The sequence below is a fragment of the Aspergillus karnatakaensis genome, assembly GCF_047715665.1.
Source record: "Aspergillus karnatakaensis strain CBS 102800 unplaced genomic scaffold BJY04scaffold_7, whole genome shotgun sequence".
NCBI lineage: Eukaryota > Fungi > Ascomycota > Eurotiomycetes > Eurotiales > Aspergillaceae > Aspergillus > Aspergillus karnatakaensis.
In genome coordinates, this window is record NW_027395719.1 from 571,534 (window position 1) to 589,862 (window position 18,329).

Here is an 18,329-nt window from a genome sequence, read left to right on the forward strand (position 1 = left end):
GTCTATGACAAACATGTGGACTGAAAGATCAGTTCAGAATAGTATTCACCGCTTCACCACCCACAACCGGAATCCGCTCCACGACATCCTTCCCTTCACGGTTCGGGCCTATGGCCTGGAAACCTGACGGTATCAGAGCTGGGTCTAGCAAGCCAATCTGCAGGAGCACGCTTGCTTGATCCCAGTATATATTATGTCGGGCAATCTTTCCCGCCAGGAAGCTAGCCGTCATAACAATAAGGACGCGAACTGATTTCCCAGTCGGCGGTACACCAGGCAGCAGCCAGGGGATCTCTTCGGTATGCTCAAACGTTAGCAGTAGCTCATCAACGATACGATCCGCCCCAGCAGTGCGAGAAAGCAACCGAATATGCTGAGACGGTGGACCAGCCGGGATAAATTGGGAGGAATAGAACGACGATATCTCCGTCGGCGACGCCCCTGCTCACGTTAGCTACATCTAGTCATCTCAACCAGAGCGGGTAGACAACATACCTCCTGTGCCAGACGGTACACAATTCACACACGTCCTATCATCGAAATTACGATCCCCAGCGCCTCCCCCAACCATCAAGCTAAGCATATCCGGCGCCGATGCAGAGACCGTCTGCGTCGAACCCCTCCTCGTCGCAGACTCATAAACATTCCTCCAGTACCCCTCCCACACAAGCTCCGGCTCCGGCGAACCCCAATTCCCGCCTCCACCGGGCCATCCAAATCCTCTCTTCAGGCAATCCAGCGTCCGGCTCCACGCCAGCCGTGAGCTCATTCTGTCATACGCGGGGGATGAAGTCGATTCTGCAAAGCCAGGCTCGGACTCTGGGTAGAAGTGCTGGTGGCATCGATGGCGCTTATTACTGTCGTCCCAGAGTGTGGAGTTCTGGTTCTGTGATCCGGCAAGGTGGATCTGGATCTGAAGAACCGGGACAGTTTCGTAGGCCGCTGATGTCGAGGTCGAAGATGCGGTTGTGGATGGTGGGAGGCGCGGAGGTGTTGGCGAGTTCAATTCAGCTGACTCTGGCGGTTCCGGATAGAATGCAACAAAGGCACAGAGACGTGGGAATGGATTCGTGCTTGTCTGTTGGTGATGCGACAGCAAAAGAAGATATCCGGGGCGATTGTACGCTGAACGTAGTTGGTTAGCAACGATGCTCTTCTCCCCAAGCCACCCACCTCTCTATATATAGATAAATATGAGAAACATACCAACAACAGCATACCTCTCCCCCGGTTCCAAATCATCCTCTCTTTCATGCAGAGTCCGTTCCAACTCCTTCCGATCCCGCTCGAGATCCCCGCTCTCTGCCCGAAACGGCAGGTACTCGACCGTGAACCCTTCGGCCTCGAACCGCCGCAGCGACGAGCTATCGAAGGTGGGTGTGTCGGAGGTAATGTACAGCCGCCGGGGGGTGGTCTGTTTAGGGCGTGAGGTGGAGCTGCGGCGGCGGATGTGGGAGAAGAGGCGGGACATGATGTGTTTTCTCCCTTTCGATACAGAGGAGAAGATATGATGGGCTTTGATGATAATGAGATTTACAGGGGAGGTTCAAGGACAGGAAAGGAATGGTTCGTTCTGTTCAGCCCTACGGGGCTTAAGACGATTATCGGGTGTATTCTTATACTATGGTTTGGGCGACGTCATATGATAATGGGAAGGTCGGTTACATCAAGAAGTCTGGGCAATGGAGACTTTTTTTCTAGGCATTTGTACTTCCTTGTTCTTTTTATCTTTGCGGAGTATATGCTCAATTGAATTGGATAATGGAATGTGGTGTGTATGTAGGGTGTAGGTACTAGTTAGGTCATCTACTCTGTATGTGCAGATCTTGTTCTATACATCCACCCACCCACCTTCCCTGAGACTTCAAGGTATTATCTATGCTAATTCTAGACTCAAATCTCATGCAAAATCTCTCAACCACCCAACCTCCCTCTTCACCTCCTCTTTCTCGCTGGCGGCTCCACTCCCATTAAGATAGACCGCGTACCCCTCCCTCAACAAACTCGCCCGCGCAACTTCGCAATCAACCCGGATATCCTCGACGAGCGCCCCCACCGAAACATAGTCGTATTCCGGTCTAATGAATCCCAGCATAAGCAGATTGAGCTTCGTCCCGTAAAAGTCAGGGAGTTTATGAAACTTTGTCTTAGGGGTTTCAGTCGAGGGCGTCGTGGCAGCGGCGGTTGCGGTCGGAGAGGGCGATGTCAGGGGTGGAAGGATGTGAATTTCCTATATCCACAAGCAGTCTCATCAGCCATCATTCCGTTGTCTCTCTAGCGAGGTTTGCTGAAGGGTGGTGGAAGGAAAGTGTAGTAGAGGACGTACAATCGACCTCGTCTTATTCTTGTAAAATGGATTATACCCGATACTCAGCACCGCAGGGAGGATCTCTGCGTTTTCCCTCTCCCTCTTCCTCTCCCTTACTTGCTGCGCATCACCATTCGTCGCTGGCCCTGCTTCCGCAGGCGCCGTCGCGGGATCCAACGCAACAACACCAAAGTATACACCCACGCCCAGTTCCGCTGGTAAAACCTCTTCTAACCCGTCGACGGGGATGTTTGCTGTAGGGATTCCGAGCTATATAGATTCCAGTCTCTTCAGTTAGCGCTTTCTTTGCCTCCTGCTCTTGTTGCACTGCGATGAGTATCCGGTGAGACGGGCGGGAATTGGCGAGGGGACAAGCTTGTGACAGCGGGGCATGCGTATTGCTCACCTCTTTACTTCCGCGGCCGAAGCCTTTGATGACGGGGCCGGAGAGGCGGATAGGGAAGGGTGATTCGGGGCCGGCGTCGGGGCCTGAGACCGAAGGTCGGGGGGTGGAGGGTGGTGGCATGTTGTTCTATTTTATGGTTTGTTAAGGGGTGAGGGGGGAAAAGTAAAGAAAGGAAGTGAAGGTGTGACTCGGTGGTGTGGAATTACTCGGAGTCGGGGCAATGAGGTGCGTATCGATAAGAGCATGCGATGCGGGGTCACATACCGATCTATATAAGGCCCTTCTGGATTTCTACTGCTTTCTATCAGGTACGAAAGTCCTGCAGCGGTAGGTTAAAGGATGGTACCAATATGAGTGTATTTACAACTCAAGATTTCGCACGGCAAATGCCAAAAGAAGCTCTATCCCAGCTCCGATCATGCCCTAACCTAGAAATAAAAAAAAATAGATATAAACAAGAACCTTTTTAAACCCTCGGGTATCCTCCGGTCACTGAGCCATAAGTCATATACATCGAATAGGAACAGAACAACGATCAATCAGATGCATGGTAAGAACTAATAATTAGAGGAGTTAGCCTTGACTTCAGAAGAGGGGCAAAAGTGGGTAAACCAAGACTCACGTTCATCACTATTAACATGGGAATGTCAAACACATCGCGCTTGACTGTCCAGCAGTAGGCGCACTCGACCTTACCGTCCTTTAATCCTAACTGATTCATGCCGGCCTCGTTCGCAATCCCCCCCTTGCGCAGGTGATTGTTCCACCGCTGGCTGCTGTCATCCGCCTGCGCGGCCTCCATGTCCTCTTTCGTCTTGTACTTGAGCAGCTTGCAGGTTGTCGTCACACTACCGCGCGAGTCACCGAATGCTAACCGCGCAAAGTCCTCGTAAAATTCGACCACGCTGTCGTCGTCGAGCAATTCCGCGAGAAAGACGGGGTGTGGGCGGCCGGTGGCACTTTCGGAAGACCCTCGTGGTGTAGAGTTGCGTGAAGTTACAGGCGATGATCCTGCATTGACGTTCAGGTTTGGCTCTTTTCCAAGCAGCACTTCTTTCTTCCAACCGGTGAGAATGCTAAACTCTTTGCCAACTGCGGCGACCTCGCCTGTGCGACGGCAGACAATAGTCGGCGTACCGCACGCATTGATGAAGTCTTCGTATTCCCATAGCGTCCGCTGAAAGCACTTCTCCATGAAGATCAGATCGTCGCGATTCAAGGTTTTGGTGGTCGCAATGAATGATGGTCGAATAGAGGCCAGCGCTTTCGCAATCTGTAATGTCTTTTGCGGCGGGAAACGCCGCTGGATGAACGCAGTTAGATTGTGAAAGCGACTAGTGTAGGCATACGGCTCTCTAACGTTTTCGTAGACCGCAGATGGATTGCGCTGCCGTCGCTTGTTCATCTGCAAGCTCTGGTGCTTCATACTCGGGGTCGAGATGGTCGGTGGACGTTGTTGCCCGTTCACGGACAAACCGTTGGATTTTGTGACGACATTGTTGAACGGGTTGGTATCATCGTAGCCAGCAGTATTCATTTGAGGACTCGCTGTCGCGCCGGGACTGGCAAAATTCGGTCCACTCTCAATCGCAAAAGCATGAGGCGCATCCGGCTTCGACAGGTGTCCTGGGATCACACTACCTTGACCGGCTTGCGAATAGACGCCGACGTTCATATGCGCTTGGCCTGGAGCCTGTCCGCTTGGCCACTCATTCAAAAGGGGGTCGCCAAACATAAAGGGTTGCTGGTTGCTGGGGCTTTCGCCAAAAGTAGCTCCGCCGATAGGGGTCGACGCAAACTGCGTCGATCCGCTGCGGCCCATGGATCCTCGATGTGTACCTGAATCGGGAGAATCTCCAGCGCCTGTCGCCATGTGTCCGAGCATCCCGAATTCCAGCGCGCCATAGCGATTCTCAAAGTTCATACTCGACAAGTCGAAGTTGAAAAGAGCCGGATCGCTCGGATCGAAAAAGGGGCCGGCGAAAGGATTCTGGCCTTGATTTGTGGTGTTTGATACTCCTGTCGTCGCTGGTTGGGGTATGGAGGAAGTCATGACGGTATTATTATTATTGTTAGGTGCGGCCGTAGAGTTTCGAGGGGTCGGGTTGGTCTTGAGGCTAAAGGTGGGGGAAACGGGCGATTGCGACGGAAAGGAGTTTTGGTGACTGAGAGAATTCTCTTGGTACATGTTATAGTTCGACTGCGGAGTAGGATAGAAGTTCGCGGCAGAGTTTTGGGTACTGGCGGCTTGGGTAACGGTATTCGCGCCATTGAGAGGAGGAAGGCCGTTCGGTTGGTGGTTGTTCTGCATAGAATTGTTGTAGAAATTATTCCCAGAAACCCCGGGCATCAGGGCGCCGTCTGGTGCATCGTGGAGGTATTTCGCCTTCTTGCGGACACCATCGTGGCAGGCATCCTGAAGCCCGCGCTTGATGCACCGCTGACACGGTCTCTCGTCACCTACCAGCTGTTAGTCCGCGCCGAGGCAAGTACCCGGTAGGGTCAAAGCATACCGCAGGTCAAATGCGCACGTTGACACGCAAAGCAGGCGCGGCGCGCCTTCTTCCTCCTCGGTCTCGAGGGATCCTTGGGGTTCGGCTTGGGTGCGGGTGCGGTCGTCTGATCGTCGCCATTCGCAATCGCATTAGCCTTGGGCGGTTGAGCGGCGCGCTCGCCGATGGCTGCGGCATCTTGATCGGCCCCACTGTGTTCTGCCGAGGGAGCTGTCGCGCTCTTGTCTGTCTCCATCTCCATTTTCCATGAATCAAGTCGGACTCGAAAAGGAAGCGAGAGGGGGCCGCGGGGTGAGGAGCGTTCGTTTGATCGCCAAATCCGGGGTGGTTATTGCAAGACCGGTACGAGATCGGTTCACCGGTTAAATGCTTCTCCCCGATGAGACCTTGCCACCTTGTGAGAAATGGACTTCCTGTTCACCACCGTCGTCGAACAAACAAACCCCTCTTGACCCACACACCGGTGGGAATCCAGATTGGCGTTTAATCTGGCAGAAGACGATCTGAGGACATAGAATGGACTATGTGGAAGAGGGGAGAGGAGAGGGGAGGGGGGAGAGTGAAAGAAGAGAGGAGAGGGGGGAGGGAAAGAGGGATATGGAGGGAGAAGAGGCTCGGAAGGAGTCCGTGGAGGTGAGAAGAGCCGTGGAGATGAACGTGAAACTGAAATTGGAGAGAGTCGAGGAAGAGAGTGGGTGCCTTGATTTAGCACGTCAGTTTCTCTCATAGTCAGAGTCAGTAGTGAGTGGCGGGCGGATGGAAGTGGAAAAGAAGGCCTTACCGGCGGCTGCGGGGAAACTCAAGACAAATGCCGTGGATGTTTTTTTTTTTTCTTATTTTAGTTTTTTTATTAGTTTTTGAGGGATTTTTGTTCTTGAAAGAAGGCTTGGGTTTGGGGGGGACTGGCTTTGACAGTTGACAGACACTAAGCAGTGACCGAGGACGAGAGTCCTTGACTGCCAAACTGCTGCCAATCCGGAGAAGAAGATCTGGAGTCGAATGAGTGGCCAGGAGTGTGCCTGGATTTAAGTACCTGCTGATGATAATAATAATAATAATGGAGCAAAACGTGGTCCAGCAGAGCTGAGGCAGTGCGGCTTTTTTGATGGTAAAAAGACCTCCAGTTATTGGCTCAATGCGGCAAGTTCCACAGGTCGCGTGCGAGCTCTACTGAGTATATAATTTATAAAATAATTACATTCGAATGCTGGAGAGAAACAGGACAGGCACACAGACAGAGATTCTCATGACTAGGTCAAGGGAATCCCTGCTTTCCCATCAGCAACTCATAATGCACCTACAATAATAATCATTATTCGATAATTTCAATCTCCAACTCAAACAACAACAGCAGTCAGTGCGGGTCATCTCGGCTTGCGCTGCCGTCTTTGCCCGGCCTAGGGCCATGGCCCCAAACAGTCAACACCACTCACCACTCACCACCTCTCGTGCCTCGGCTACATTCGTTGTTGTTTGTAAATCCTATCATCCTCTTCTTTTGGCCAGGCGTGTGATTTGCCCGTTTCGGTCGTGTTGTCGCTCAGCCAGTCCAGTTTGCAATGCGCTTCTAATCCTGACCGGGGTCATGGTACAGCAGCCTCAACTATTGGAGAGTCGTCGCCTCTCTGTCTGACTAGAGTTGCTGGGCCTTTTTCAGCTGGACGACCTGGAATACGAATCAAATGAAAGCAGCCCGTCTATCCGGCTCTATACTTCTATACTTCTATCTCGGCTCCGGCTTTGCGTACGTCATTAGTGCTCGGCTTCTGCTATATGAAACCGGCTTTGGCCAGAGTAGTATATCTTCATATGCAACCCCAGGGGTTAATCCTGGTCACCCGCCATTGGTTTTGTAAGACAACTGCAGTCCACCTAACAATCCCTCTATCCTGCAATTGCACAACCGCCTTGTGCCTGAATCAGGCAGGCCTACCCCGTGGCAAATCGGCTCTTCTTCCGGATTCGACTGCCATATCGGAAAAATATATACCTGCGTAGTGTCACAACCCGTCCAGATTAGCTCATTTGTTCAACAAGATGCTTCCATCCCAGCAGCTGCCACCATCGCACAGTCCAACCACTCAAGGTTGGCGAACCCCTCGGAGTTGGAAAGTGGCCTGGCCACAGCAACCCCAGATGCGCCATGCCGTTCACGGGCTTGCAGAATGGCCCATACAAGGGAGGCTGAGATCGATCTGACTGCATTCTGCACAAGCTGATACCCGTGGGAAAGGTGAAAAAGGTTGCTAGGATGAGGTGACTTACGGAAACGGCGCCATAATCAGGGTTAAAAAGGCGAGTAGCGTCGTTGCCCAGTGGTATCCCAGGTTGTTGTACACTACGCTCATAGTTAGCAACTGGCGGTCAAGACCTAACCCTAGAAAGTTGGCTCTAGGTTGCGCAACCGTGCGTAGACCCCGAACCGGGGACCATGTAGATATATTGGTGAACACCGAGGCATATTCGAGAATCTCCAAGCTTGTGACAAGCATATATCAAGAAGAAAGGGACAAACGAGGGGAATAAACTTGCTCTGTATCCCAAATAATGGAAAAATGCCACCGAAAGAAGACCGAGCGAAGCTATTCGCCGCCAGTGCGCTCGCTGCATACACTGGATATGAGTCCACAAGGAACGAGAATATGCCTTGATACACTTTTTGGAGTGGTTCAACGGTTAGAACGGTATCGAGCAGGGGAGGCTCAGAGGTTTCTCAGGTGCTTACCAAGGACGGTCCTAATTCAAATCTCAATCATCAGCGCCAATGATTCTTCAGATGGGAGGGGGACAGCGTATTCTGTCAGACCAGTCCGGTTGGAAACTTACCCCGCGCCAAAAAACGCACTGCCAATGATCGGTACTATCCAGTGAACATGAGGGTAGATGGACCATGCAAAGATGAAGAGCCCTATGGTGACAAGCGGCGCTCCAACAATAGCTGCCACCGGTTAGCAGCGTCTCGACAGGCATATTGTGCTGCCAGGGACCATCATATACGCACCAGGGGGCAACCGCCATTCGGGCTGGAAGTCGTCCACTATACCCACAGCCCTTTCGTGCTTCTTTTCCAATGCGTTGTAGACCCTGCGCCAAATAGGATCAGAGCAGATGGCGAATGCCATCCCCACAAACAATCCAAGGAAACAGAGACCACGTTGCCACAAATCTAAACCATACACATTGCCAAAGACAAGCTGGAAAGCACCGAAGAAAAGATACAATATCCCTGACCAGCAACGGTTAGCATGATAGGCTTACCAACAGCTATCACAGGTAGAACGGTGCTACGATGACAGCGCCAGCGGTCATGCATGACTTACCTAGAAGAATTGCAGAAAAGATGCACAGATTCAAGCACATTGGCTCTAAAGTCAGCAGTAGGACAGGTCGATAGAGACTTTGTAGGACAGTGCGCGCCATAGACCGGTTCATCTTCTCAATCGGAGCTTGCCACCGATCATCGCCAGTTTCCTTCCGCAGCTTCACAGCCTTGCGCCTGAGCAGCCTATAATTCCCTCATCAGTATCTGTTACAAACAGTTATGTGGAGCAACCTACACTGGGTGATAGGTTTCAGGAACAAACAACACAAGCAATGCAAGCAAGACGCCCGTCCATATCAGGAGTAGGTAGAATGTCCAGCGCCTGGCAACAACGCCGTTAGTACTTGGTCTTGGACAAAGCAGGAGTTGCGTACCATGTAGTGTACTGATTGATGAAGCCACCCACCCTAAAGAGGTTAGCGTTTCAGCAGGCCTTAGCATAATCCCGGTCAGAACGTACAATGGTCCTACTTCAGGGCCGATGAAAGGTGCAGCAGTGTAGAGCATCATAGGCGCGCTGAGCTCCTGGCGGATGAAGAGGTCTCCCACCGTCCCTCCGGCTACACTGAGAAAAGCACTTCCAGCCAGGCCATTAAAAAAACGACATACAATCATGGTTTCAATGTTTTTGGCAACAGCGCATGGGATAAGCCAGATCAGAAAGAGTGAGAAAGAGGTGATGTAAATGTTCCTTCGGCCAAAGAACTGTCCAGGAGTTAGTTTGAGCAGTACTGACGCGCAGTAGGACATACCTCTGACAACGGTCCTAAAAAGAGCGGCCCGATACCTTCGGTTGTTCAGCACCGACTGTCCTGAATCCAATGCAGTATGCGAGTGCTTACCTAGACCCCAGATGAAGAAAGATAAACCAAGAGTAGCAATCAACCGGGAGCAATTGAATTCCACCGTCAACTGGTCATACGTGACAGTATACATCGACGAAGTACACGTCCTTCAAAGCACGAGATATCAGTACTGTCAGTATCGAACAAAATGTTGGTCTTTCAATACTCACACACACACAGATCCTAACGCGCAAATGATTACGATGACCCATTTTCTCACAATGTTAAAGTTTCGAGGGTTCATGGGATCGTTCTCATCCCAAGAGACAACAAACTCCGACGACTCGCCGGCTTCTGCAGCATTAGGACCACCTGCACTCGTTTCGGCGTCAGCTTCATTGTTGAGACTATACCCATCGTTCAGGGAGCAGCTGCGCTCGACGGGCCGTGATCCAGTGCTCTGGAGTTTGTGTAGTCGGTTATTCTCTTTCGTCGTCGTGGGTCTAATTGGCTCAAATTCACCCTCTGATGCTTCATTGGATTTTTCCGGGCCATGGTCTCCTGAATAATGATAGCTGTTCTCGCTTTCGGAATATTGCTGGTCTGAGGAAGTCCGAGTGCTTTCCGGCGATGGCACGCTCGCCTGCTGATTCGCAGGCATGATTCTTGACTTTTGTTCTATCAACCGGTATGTTCAGGCCATTCAGGATTGTGGTTACAGGTTGCTGAAGGAAGACTTAGGGGAAAAGAGGAAGAGATTCGAACAGTTAACCGGCCAAAAAAAAATAGTATCGAATTCGGGAATCGATGCCGACGGGTGCAAGAGTCGGCCCTATGACCGAGTCACCGAGCTCAAGTCTCAAGAGTCAAAGCTAGCGCAGGTGGCCCCCACTTGGGGTGAGTGAGTCGAGTCAATTTCTTAGAAATCAGACAGCTCCAAGCCTCCAACATGGACCTGTTTTCTTTTTGGAGATAGACGACGGAGCTCGCCGCTATGGCCAAGCAGGTCAAGCCAAGCGTGATGGTGGTGTTAGCCTCGACTCGGCAGTTCCTTGAGCCGACGACATACCTCCTCGCCACCGTACGCCAATTCTTAGGGGGCAGCTTGCACGTACTAAGAGTTAGTAAGTAACTGGGAGTATATGATTACTGATCTCATGGAACTCGATGGTGAGGATATACCGATATATATATATGTACACTCTACAGCAAACTACTACAGTACGTACCTACAAGATGAGGGATAACAGATAAATTGATCCTCTGTTTCTCCATGATATCTAGGTTGCTTTGTCGAAACGTAGATATGTTCCCAAAAAGGCAATTGATCCTGGATGCAGGTGGAGGGCTGCATGACATGATGATAGGGAGAAATTCTCCGGCCTCGTGGCCTCTAGCAAAAGCAATAACTAACCTGTACAACTCGAATACCCGCAATTTCCGGCATTTGGAAGTCTATGATTTTATCCATGTAGATGGTTGAAAGCGAGAACCACGAAGCATTCATTTAGGGCTTCAGTGGGTGGTAAACATTCCCGGAGTTCCGTGTCTCTGCTCTTGAGGGAGGCATCAGGGATAGGAAGAGAGTATGCTCCTTATGAGATCATTTGATTAGAAATGGCTACTAACAGAGAGACTATCCTATCGCCCCAAAGCAATTACCCAAACATTCATAGAAAACCAAGCAGCTGACACCTTTTCGGTCCCTGAAAGGAAAGAAACAAGCCCTAACTCCAGAATATCATGAAAGAGCCTCAACCAGCACAGTCCAGCTCCTGAAGTTTCAACTAAACAGCGAGAAAGGGAATAAAATGGGAAGATCGAAGGAAAAAACATCAATGTACAGAAACGTCACCACAAAATGGGCCGTCTTAGCCCATCTAAGCCGCAACTTGGGTAGCTTGACTCAAGGCTTCGCCACTGGCATCCTCTTCGGCCCATGAACCCCACAGGGATTGCTTGCCGCGAATCTTGATTGGCCCACCAACAGTATTCGAGCGCTGCTCGACCTGAACCGCGTCCTTCGTGGCCAAGACTAGGACCTCAAAGAACATCTTAGTGGCATCGGCCTTGGAAGCCTTCTTCTCAGGCAGCAAGTCCTGGAACCTAACGGCCTTCTTCTGCTCTGCATCACCAAGGCAATCGCGCAAAACGTGTACTGCGCGTTTCGTACCGACCGATACCAAGCTGCTATCGATAGGCTCAATTGTGTCGTCGAAATCGTCGAGTGGTTGGTGGATTCCTTCATCGTCGGTGAGACGGAGCTGTTCCTCCTCGTCACCAGGAAATTCGATTTCGGAGCGCTGATGCAAGGTCGAGTCGAGACCGACGCCCTCATCCACTGGCACAATCGCCTCTTCCTCCCCAAGTTCCAGAGCCGGTGCGGTGGCGGCATCAACATCCATATCCGCAATTCCGCTGTCGCGCTTGCGTTTCAGTTCACCAGCTTTCCTGACAGTTTCCAAGGAGAGCAGATCACGAAGTTCCGGCGCCCAGCCGCGTCCGCGACCGCCACCCATCACACTCGAAACAAAGTCGCCGTTCTGTTGCATATTCATCAGGGTCAGGAGAACGGGATCGCGGGGCAAGAAAGAGGCAGGCTTCAAGGTCTCAGCGAGCTGTTCTTGCTGAATTCGCAAGTACGAGCTTCCTTTGTACTCGGCTTCTGCATCAAGCCCAATAGTAGGAAGCTGCTTTCGGCGTTTAGCGCGCTGGGCATGTTGAACGGTCGCGTCGTCTTCTTGCTCTTCTCCCCCTTCCTCTTCTTCAAACCCGAATTCTTGGCGCAGTTCCTTAAGTCTTTCGTCCCCGATGTCGGAGAGGTTGTCGTCGGATTCGGCCTCAGAGCGGTTGTCGTCGTCGTGAGGGATCACAGTGTCGTCGCCACCAAAGTCCATTGTCTCATCCATAGCCAAAAGGTTGTCCTGCAAACCGTCTCCACCCAGATCCATCTTATCCAGTGGCGCGTCGTCTTCTCCAAGATCTAGAGGTAGGTCATCCACGTCGTTAAACTTGCCGGCATCGCTAAAGAGATCCTGTTCCACAGGGCGGGGCGCGGGAGCATCTCGTCCCACTTCAATGCTGAAATCGGGAAGCAAAGACGCCCCGGTGTCATCAAGTCCAAGGTCGAGATCAAGATCAAGCGGGGGATCTTCTAGGCGTGCGGGTTCTTGAGATGCAGAGCGTTGAAATCCGCTATCGGGAAAGAGTTGGCTTCCAAAATCCATCGAAGAGCTTGGTTGCTTCCCACCTAGTTCCAAGGAAAGAGGCTGCGGTAGAAGCAGAGAAGAATCCAAGTTCATGAACAGGTCGGATTCGGTCAAAACATCTGGGAGCGTGATACCGCCGGGAGCAACTACAGCGCTGGTTGTCAGATCGTTGTTATTAGTCAGACGAAATGCCTGTGGGGACACAAAGTCAGCTTAGCCCTGGGCGCACAAGTACAGTTAATCGAGGAAATACCATTTTAATTTTCATGAGAGCTTCGTTGCAGTCATCGAGCAGGTAGCGCGCTTTCCTGCTGTATATGCGGACAACACCCAGCAGCAGCTGACCGCTCAATCGCAAGGCCATCGGGGCCTGTCCTTGATCAACGATCGCATTGACACTGCTCTCAATATCGGACTGCAAAATATGCGACTTGGAGAGTTTGCGCTCGAGGTTGGCGGACAGCCAGACGCGGGCAAGCGGCCCGGTCTTGGACAGCAACGTCTCGGAGTAGAACATGGCGTAGAGGCTTCCTGGTCGACAGGATCACCCAATTATCCAAAGCAGACAATCTCCAAGAGATATAACAATACCCGCCCAATGCGGGGTGATTCGTGGTGGAAGTCCCTCGCGATCAAAGGTGGGTGACGCGACAAAAGCAGAAAACAAACGGGGCCGGTGAGCTGATCGCTTTGGCGATTCAGGAAATAGCCCAAAGGGATGTCGAAACCACCAAGATCGGTTGGAAAAACACGTCAAAGCGCGGCGAAAGATAAAGTTGTTGGAATCGAACCAAAAACACCCACAGCACAGGGTTGAAAAGCGACCAGAGGGGCAGGCTGAAAGGGAGGAGGTTGGAGAATTGAACTTGGAAGTGGGTTGCTTAGGCGCGTCGTTTCCGCTGCCTGGCGATGCCTTGGGCAGTCACGTGCGAGATATCACCGGTGGCTGGGAAACCGCTACGTATTCACAATAATAAGAATACGTAAGCAATGCTATTCACCTGCTTTCGTGTCTGCGCTAGTCCTCATGGAGATAGCTTTCGGCTCTATAATTCTTCCGGAGCTAGTCCCAAGCAGGGCTGGGGTCTGGAGCGACTGGATGTCAATGGTTGTCAACATCCCCGGCGCCAGGGCTGAGCTTTTTGACAATTTTCTAGGACTTCATGATTCATCATTCTTCCCCTTTTGTTCAGTGAGCGGCTTCCATATACCAGGATCATTCTTTAGCCTTCTTGTTTTACGTGCTCTTTCTCCAACCATCTCTGTCCATCTCCATCCCGTTGGTGATACAGCTTCTGCCAAGCCGCATTTTTAGAACGTGGCTTTTCGTCCTCCTCGCGTTTGGAATTTGATGCTTCCTTGAAGTGTCTAGCTTCGAGTCTTCATACAATCATTCGTATTTGTTGTTGCTTGCGATACCCCCATGGGACGGTAGAAATCGGGCTCTCGGTTCCAAGGTCTCTAAGCGAAGCATGAGAAATGTCAAGGTCCGCTACGCCTGCGCTACCTCTCTATAATGCCCAGGCTTCTGGATCTAGGTCTCCATCCGCAACACCTGCAGGAGTGAGACCCAGTGCTACACCTTCAGTGAGTGGTTGAATGTGCCGCCCCTCCCTTTGGTCAATGCTAACCCATCATAATCTGCTAGGCTTCAACCTCCGCGTACTCGCAATTAGACCCTCAGGAGACCGCAGATCGCCTACAGACCTCCCTCACCCACGGACTTACCCCGACAGAAGCGGAGATACGCTATGTACGGGATGGACCGAACGAACTTCCGCATGAGGAACCGGAACCCCTGTGGCTTCGTTTCCTCAAGCAATTCAAGGAGACCCTGATTCTACTCCTCCTGGCCTCCGCGGCGATATCTTTCCTCATGGGAAATTACGATGACGCGGTCAGTATCACTTTGGCAGTCACAATTGTCGTCACGGTTGGCTTCATTCAGGAATATCGATCAGAAAAGTCTCTCGAGGCACTAAGCCGTCTCGTCCCACATCATGCACACCTCATCCGCGATGTCCCCTTGAATGCGCCCCCGATCGTCCACCCCACGGCAGCAGTACCGGATGAAGAGCTTGAAATGCGTGAGCTTCGGAGTAAGAGTCCGAGCACGAGCCCAGTTTCTACTGCCGTGAAGGCTTCAACTACTGTTCCGGCTGGTGAACTAGTCCCTGGAGATTTGGTTCTTTTCACCGTTGGAGATCGGATTCCAGCGGACATCAGAATTACCGCTGCCACGGACTTGACCATTGATGAATCCAACCTTACCGGCGAAAACGAGCCCGTCGTGAAGTACGCTGATGCTATCCGTAGCCCAAGGAACCTTCCAACCTCCACACCAAAGATCGTGAGCCCTCCGAGATCGCCATTTTACGACGCCCCAGCGAGCGGCGCAGTTGGTGCAGATATACGTCTCAACGAGCAGCATAATATCGCTTTCATGGGGACATTGGTTCGGTCGGGATATGGTCAGGGCATTGTTATTGGCACCGGAGCCAAGACGGAGTTCGGTAGCATTTCAGCCTCTCTTCAGGAAATTGAGAGTCCGCGCACGCCTTTGCAACTATCAATGGATCGCCTCGGTCAAGAGCTGAGCTACATCTCCTTTGGCGTCATTGCTCTGATTGTCGTTGTTGGCCTGATCCAAGGCCGGAAGCTCCTCGACATGTTTACCATTGGCGTTTCGCTGGCGGTTGCCGCTATTCCAGAAGGCCTTCCCATCATTGTGACTGTTACACTTGCTCTCGGTGTACTCCGTATGGCATCTAGAGGTGCCATCATGAGGCGTCTCCCCAGTGTCGAAACCTTAGGCTCTGTGAATGTTGTTTGCAGCGACAAAACCGGCACGCTGACCCTCAACCACATGACAGTTACCAAGATGTGGCATTTCGACTGCCTCGAACCTTTCGAGGTGCACAATGATATCGCTTCCTTGACGCCTGGGCCAGCGGCTCGCACTGTTTTGCGCATTGGTAACATTGCCAACAATGCCCGTCTATCTCGTGTGCATGCAAACTCTCCTGCCAGTGCATCCTCTGCGGCAGTGCTATCTTCCACCGACGATAACTCGTCAGGTTCTCTGAAGAGCAGGTGGGTGGGACAGCCAACCGACGTCGCCATCCTAGATTTGCTCGATGCTTTCGGCGAAGACGATGTGCGGGACCGAATCAGCGCACGAATTGCCGAAACTCCATTTAGCTCTGAACGTAAGTGGATGGGCGTGATTATTGGTAGCGGGGCACCTGGCGATGCCTCTTCGACTGGAGGATCTAGCATGGCCTACATTAAAGGTGCCTTGGAACAAGTTTTGGCCCGCTGTGATACCTACCTCACCAGGGATGGCCAGGAGGTGATCTTGGATGAGCGACGGCGTCAGGCTGTTCGGCAGGCTGCGGAGCATATGGCATCGGAAGGACTGAGAGTTCTGTCTTTCGCAAGTGGTGCAGTAAGGGAGGCCCGAGGAAGGGCGTTTGGAAGCAGATCTGCTACTCCCAACTCGAAGGTCAGTTCTGGTGATGAAGACGACCGGTACAGCGGATTAGTCTTTGCAGGATTGGTCGGCATGAACGATCCACCTCGCAAAGATGTCCACAAGGCAATCCGCCGTCTTATGGCTGGTGGCGTCCGGGTCATCATGATTACGGGTGACGCCGAAACAACGGCCATTGCGATCGCGAAGAAACTGGGAATGCCGATAGTCGAGGCTCCTGGAGTGCGAAATGTCCTTAGCGGCCAGGAAATCGACCGCATGGATACAACAGCACTGTCCCAAGCATTGTCGTCAGTTTCAATTTTTGCACGCACCAGCCCTGATCACAAGATGAAAATTGTACGGGCTCTTCAATCTCGTGGAGACGTCGTCGCGATGACAGGTGACGGTGTCAACGACGCACCTGCTTTAAAGAAGGCAGATATTGGAATTGCGATGGGCAAGCTAGGCACGGATGTTGCCAAAGAAGCGGCAGACATGATTCTTACAGACGACGATTTTTCGACCATCTTGCGCGCCATTGAACAGGGCAAGGGAATCTTCTACAATATTCAGAACTTCATCACATTCCAACTGAGTACGAGTGTTGCGGCCTTGAGTCTTGTACTGCTGAGCACCACCTTGGGGTTCAAGAACCCTTTGAACGCGATGCAGATTCTGTGGATCAGTAAGGGCTTCCTAATCCACTCTCTCTTGACAGCCTTGCTAACTTTCTCTCAGACATCCTCATGGACGGACCGCCAGCGCAGTCTCTCGGGGTGGAGCCCGTGGACCCTACGATCATGAGTCGGCCTCCCCGACCCAAAACAGCCAGGGTGCTCACCAAGCCGCTTATCCAACGAGTACTGATGTCGGCGTTCATGATCATGGTCGGCACTCTAGCCATATATATTTACGAAATGGGCGACAACGACGACGTCGAAACGGGAAAGCGATCCCGGATTGTCACGGCCCACGACACCACAATGACCTTCACCTGTTTCGTGCTGTTCGACATGTTCAACGCATTGACATGCCGTAGCGAAAGTAAATCCGTTCTCCGAGGCGAGCTTCGCCTTTTTGGGAACAAGATGTTCAATTACGCCGTGCTGGGATCTCTCGCCGGCCAGGCGTGTGTCATCTACCTTCCGTTTCTGCAAAGAGTGTTCCAGACGGAACCGCTCAACTTTGCGCATCTCTTCAAGCTGGTGTGCATCTCCAGTTCGGTATTTTGGGTTGATGAAGCGAGGAAGTATTATCAGGCGCTGCAGCGGAGGCGTGCAGTGGGGGTTGGATATAGTGCGAATGTGTAGAGATATAATCCTGTATAGAGTTGTGTATATTGTTAATATTATATTATACTATCTGATAATGATGATGATTGAGTATGACTGAGTGGCAATCGCTGAGCATGCGGAATAATGAGAGAACTAAGGTTGAAATCATTGAAGGAAATTCCGACCTCCTCCGTACCCCAGAGTGGGACCAGCCTTGTATCAGGTTTCGACTCTTCGAGCCAGGATCGAGCCACGTTCTCGCCCAGCAGTCGAGGGCTCCTGGGCAGGCAGGGCTGGGCATCAATAGTGCATGATTAGAGTGCGTGACACTCGAGCAAAGCAAAGATAAAGCTCCGATCTGGGAGTATATGCTTGCGAATGAGAGGTTTCTATGACACATCGATTGCACCGAGGTGCTTGATGCCAAGAGATCGCCAAAGCCTATCGCGTTCTTATTTCGACTTCTGGCGAGATAGCCCTCCTCATAGTTAGTGACCTTGGGGAGAGGTTGATTGATCATGGTGCTTGTCCTGGGAATGAAGAAGGCAGGGCGAAAGTGTCAGTCGGGCCATGAAATAAGGGCGCAGAAGAGATTTTGTCGACAACCGCTCGATCATGACCATCCCATCTTACCCCGCATAGATTATCTGCACCCTGCAGGTACAAAGTACATCTCTCTCAGCCTCCGCTCAGATCGCAAAAGACTAAAGTCCCGTGGGGGAAACTTTCCTTCGGTCTCGGACTCGAGATTCGAGAATAGTAATACTATATATGTACTAAGACTCGAAGAGGTTAAGAGTCATGCCGACAGCAGGGTGTACGGAGTCTGACTCCGAAGGTGGTAGTGTAACCAGATTCATGGGAATCCATGTGGGCTCGTGGAGTGCATGATCAATTCGGTCCCACCTGATCTTGAAAATCCCTGTTGAAAGTTGCTGAGGTTCGGCGAGGATACGTACTCTGATTCTGATCGGAAGAGATTCATCATATGCTCGCATCAATGGATGTATCAATGCCAAGACAGGGTCGATACTCCG

The 18,329-nt window shown here is 51.7% G+C and overlaps 6 protein-coding genes across 6 annotated transcripts; 1 reads left to right on the plus strand and 5 right to left on the minus strand.

Annotated features, from left to right (window-relative positions):
- Positions 1 to 28: 28 nt before the first annotated feature.
- Positions 29 to 1,471, minus strand: BJY04DRAFT_214672 (dienelactone hydrolase; the record flags this gene model as incomplete). Its single annotated transcript, XM_073715277.1, has 3 exons — positions 29 to 441; positions 496 to 1,125; positions 1,207 to 1,471. The coding sequence occupies 3 exons, from the start codon at positions 1,469 to 1,471 to the stop codon at positions 29 to 31; spliced, it is 1,308 nt and encodes a 435-aa protein (XP_073575157.1).
- Positions 1,472 to 1,625: 154 nt separating this feature from the next.
- fmn1 (riboflavin kinase) lies at positions 1,626 to 2,994 on the minus strand. The gene is made up of 3 exons (XM_073708793.1): positions 2,715 to 2,994; positions 2,327 to 2,578; positions 1,626 to 2,230 (listed from the first exon to the last, which is right to left on the minus strand). The coding sequence occupies exons 1-3, from the start codon at positions 2,832 to 2,834 to the stop codon at positions 1,901 to 1,903; spliced, it is 702 nt and encodes a 233-aa protein (XP_073575158.1). The 5' UTR covers positions 2,835 to 2,994; the 3' UTR covers positions 1,626 to 1,900.
- A 1-nt stretch (position 2,995) lies between these two features.
- BJY04DRAFT_146333 (Zn(II)2Cys6 transcription factor domain-containing protein) lies at positions 2,996 to 5,608 on the minus strand. The gene is made up of 3 exons (XM_073708792.1): positions 5,228 to 5,608; positions 3,337 to 5,174; positions 2,996 to 3,271 (listed from the first exon to the last, which is right to left on the minus strand). The coding sequence occupies exons 1-3, from the start codon at positions 5,466 to 5,468 to the stop codon at positions 3,254 to 3,256; spliced, it is 2,097 nt and encodes a 698-aa protein (XP_073575159.1). The 5' UTR covers positions 5,469 to 5,608; the 3' UTR covers positions 2,996 to 3,253.
- Positions 5,609 to 7,008: 1,400 nt separating this feature from the next.
- BJY04DRAFT_146438 (MFS transporter) lies at positions 7,009 to 10,301 on the minus strand. Its single transcript, XM_073708796.1, has 11 exons — positions 9,565 to 10,301; positions 9,010 to 9,501; positions 8,924 to 8,956; positions 8,785 to 8,871; positions 8,548 to 8,732; positions 8,229 to 8,453; positions 8,054 to 8,165; positions 7,953 to 7,963; positions 7,760 to 7,882; positions 7,493 to 7,565; positions 7,009 to 7,217 (listed from the first exon to the last, which is right to left on the minus strand). The coding sequence occupies exons 1-11, from the start codon at positions 9,993 to 9,995 to the stop codon at positions 7,157 to 7,159; spliced, it is 1,833 nt and encodes a 610-aa protein (XP_073575160.1). The 5' UTR covers positions 9,996 to 10,301; the 3' UTR covers positions 7,009 to 7,156.
- A 714-nt stretch (positions 10,302 to 11,015) lies between these two features.
- On the minus strand, positions 11,016 to 13,150 carry BJY04DRAFT_146399 (kleisin alpha). The gene is made up of 2 exons (XM_073708795.1): positions 12,797 to 13,150; positions 11,016 to 12,735 (listed from the first exon to the last, which is right to left on the minus strand). The coding sequence occupies exons 1-2, from the start codon at positions 13,058 to 13,060 to the stop codon at positions 11,215 to 11,217; spliced, it is 1,785 nt and encodes a 594-aa protein (XP_073575161.1). The 5' UTR covers positions 13,061 to 13,150; the 3' UTR covers positions 11,016 to 11,214.
- A 549-nt stretch (positions 13,151 to 13,699) lies between these two features.
- pmr1 (Ca(2+)/Mn(2+)-transporting P-type ATPase PMR1) lies at positions 13,700 to 18,054 on the plus strand. Its single transcript, XM_073719639.1, has 3 exons — positions 13,700 to 14,130; positions 14,192 to 16,703; positions 16,757 to 18,054. Exons 1-3 carry the CDS (start codon positions 14,023 to 14,025, stop codon positions 17,326 to 17,328), a joined length of 3,192 nt encoding a protein of 1,063 aa, XP_073575162.1. The 5' UTR covers positions 13,700 to 14,022; the 3' UTR covers positions 17,329 to 18,054.
- Positions 18,055 to 18,329: the final 275 nt, after the last annotated feature.

What these genes read in the sequence shown, in the direction of transcription:
- fmn1 (XM_073708793.1), bottom strand. Translation starts at nt 2,834, where the DNA reads ATGCCACCACCCTCCACCCCCCGACCTTCGGTCTCAGGCCCCGACGCC. An exon ending in TCGGCCGCGGAAGTAAAGAG is followed by an intron (nt 2,579 to 2,714) that starts GTGAGCAATACG and finishes GAATCTATATAG; the next exon opens with CTCGGAATCCCTACAGCAAA. An exon ending in AGAATAAGACGAGGTCGATT is followed by an intron (nt 2,231 to 2,326) that starts GTACGTCCTCTA and finishes TTGTGGATATAG; the next exon opens with GAAATTCACATCCTTCCACC.
- BJY04DRAFT_146438 (XM_073708796.1), bottom strand. Translation starts at nt 9,995, where the DNA reads ATGCCTGCGAATCAGCAGGCGAGCGTGCCATCGCCGGAAAGCACTCGG. An exon ending in GCGTTAGGATCTGTGTGTGT is followed by an intron (nt 9,502 to 9,564) that starts GTGAGTATTGAA and finishes CGTGCTTTGAAG; the next exon opens with GACGTGTACTTCGTCGATGT. An exon ending in CCTGAAACCTATCACCCAGT is followed by an intron (nt 8,733 to 8,784) that starts GTAGGTTGCTCC and finishes AGGGAATTATAG; the next exon opens with GCTGCTCAGGCGCAAGGCTG.
- BJY04DRAFT_146399 (XM_073708795.1), bottom strand. Translation starts at nt 13,060, where the DNA reads ATGTTCTACTCCGAGACGTTGCTGTCCAAGACCGGGCCGCTTGCCCGC. An exon ending in CTCTCATGAAAATTAAAATG is followed by an intron (nt 12,736 to 12,796) that starts GTATTTCCTCGA and finishes GTGTCCCCACAG; the next exon opens with GCATTTCGTCTGACTAATAA.
- pmr1 (XM_073719639.1), top strand. Translation starts at nt 14,023, where the DNA reads ATGTCAAGGTCCGCTACGCCTGCGCTACCTCTCTATAATGCCCAGGCT. An exon ending in GACCCAGTGCTACACCTTCA is followed by an intron (nt 14,131 to 14,191) that starts GTGAGTGGTTGA and finishes ATAATCTGCTAG; the next exon opens with GCTTCAACCTCCGCGTACTC. An exon ending in GATGCAGATTCTGTGGATCA is followed by an intron (nt 16,704 to 16,756) that starts GTAAGGGCTTCC and finishes ACTTTCTCTCAG; the next exon opens with ACATCCTCATGGACGGACCG.
- BJY04DRAFT_146333 (XM_073708792.1), bottom strand. Translation starts at nt 5,468, where the DNA reads ATGGAGATGGAGACAGACAAGAGCGCGACAGCTCCCTCGGCAGAACAC. An exon ending in ACGTGCGCATTTGACCTGCG is followed by an intron (nt 5,175 to 5,227) that starts GTATGCTTTGAC and finishes AACAGCTGGTAG; the next exon opens with GTGACGAGAGACCGTGTCAG.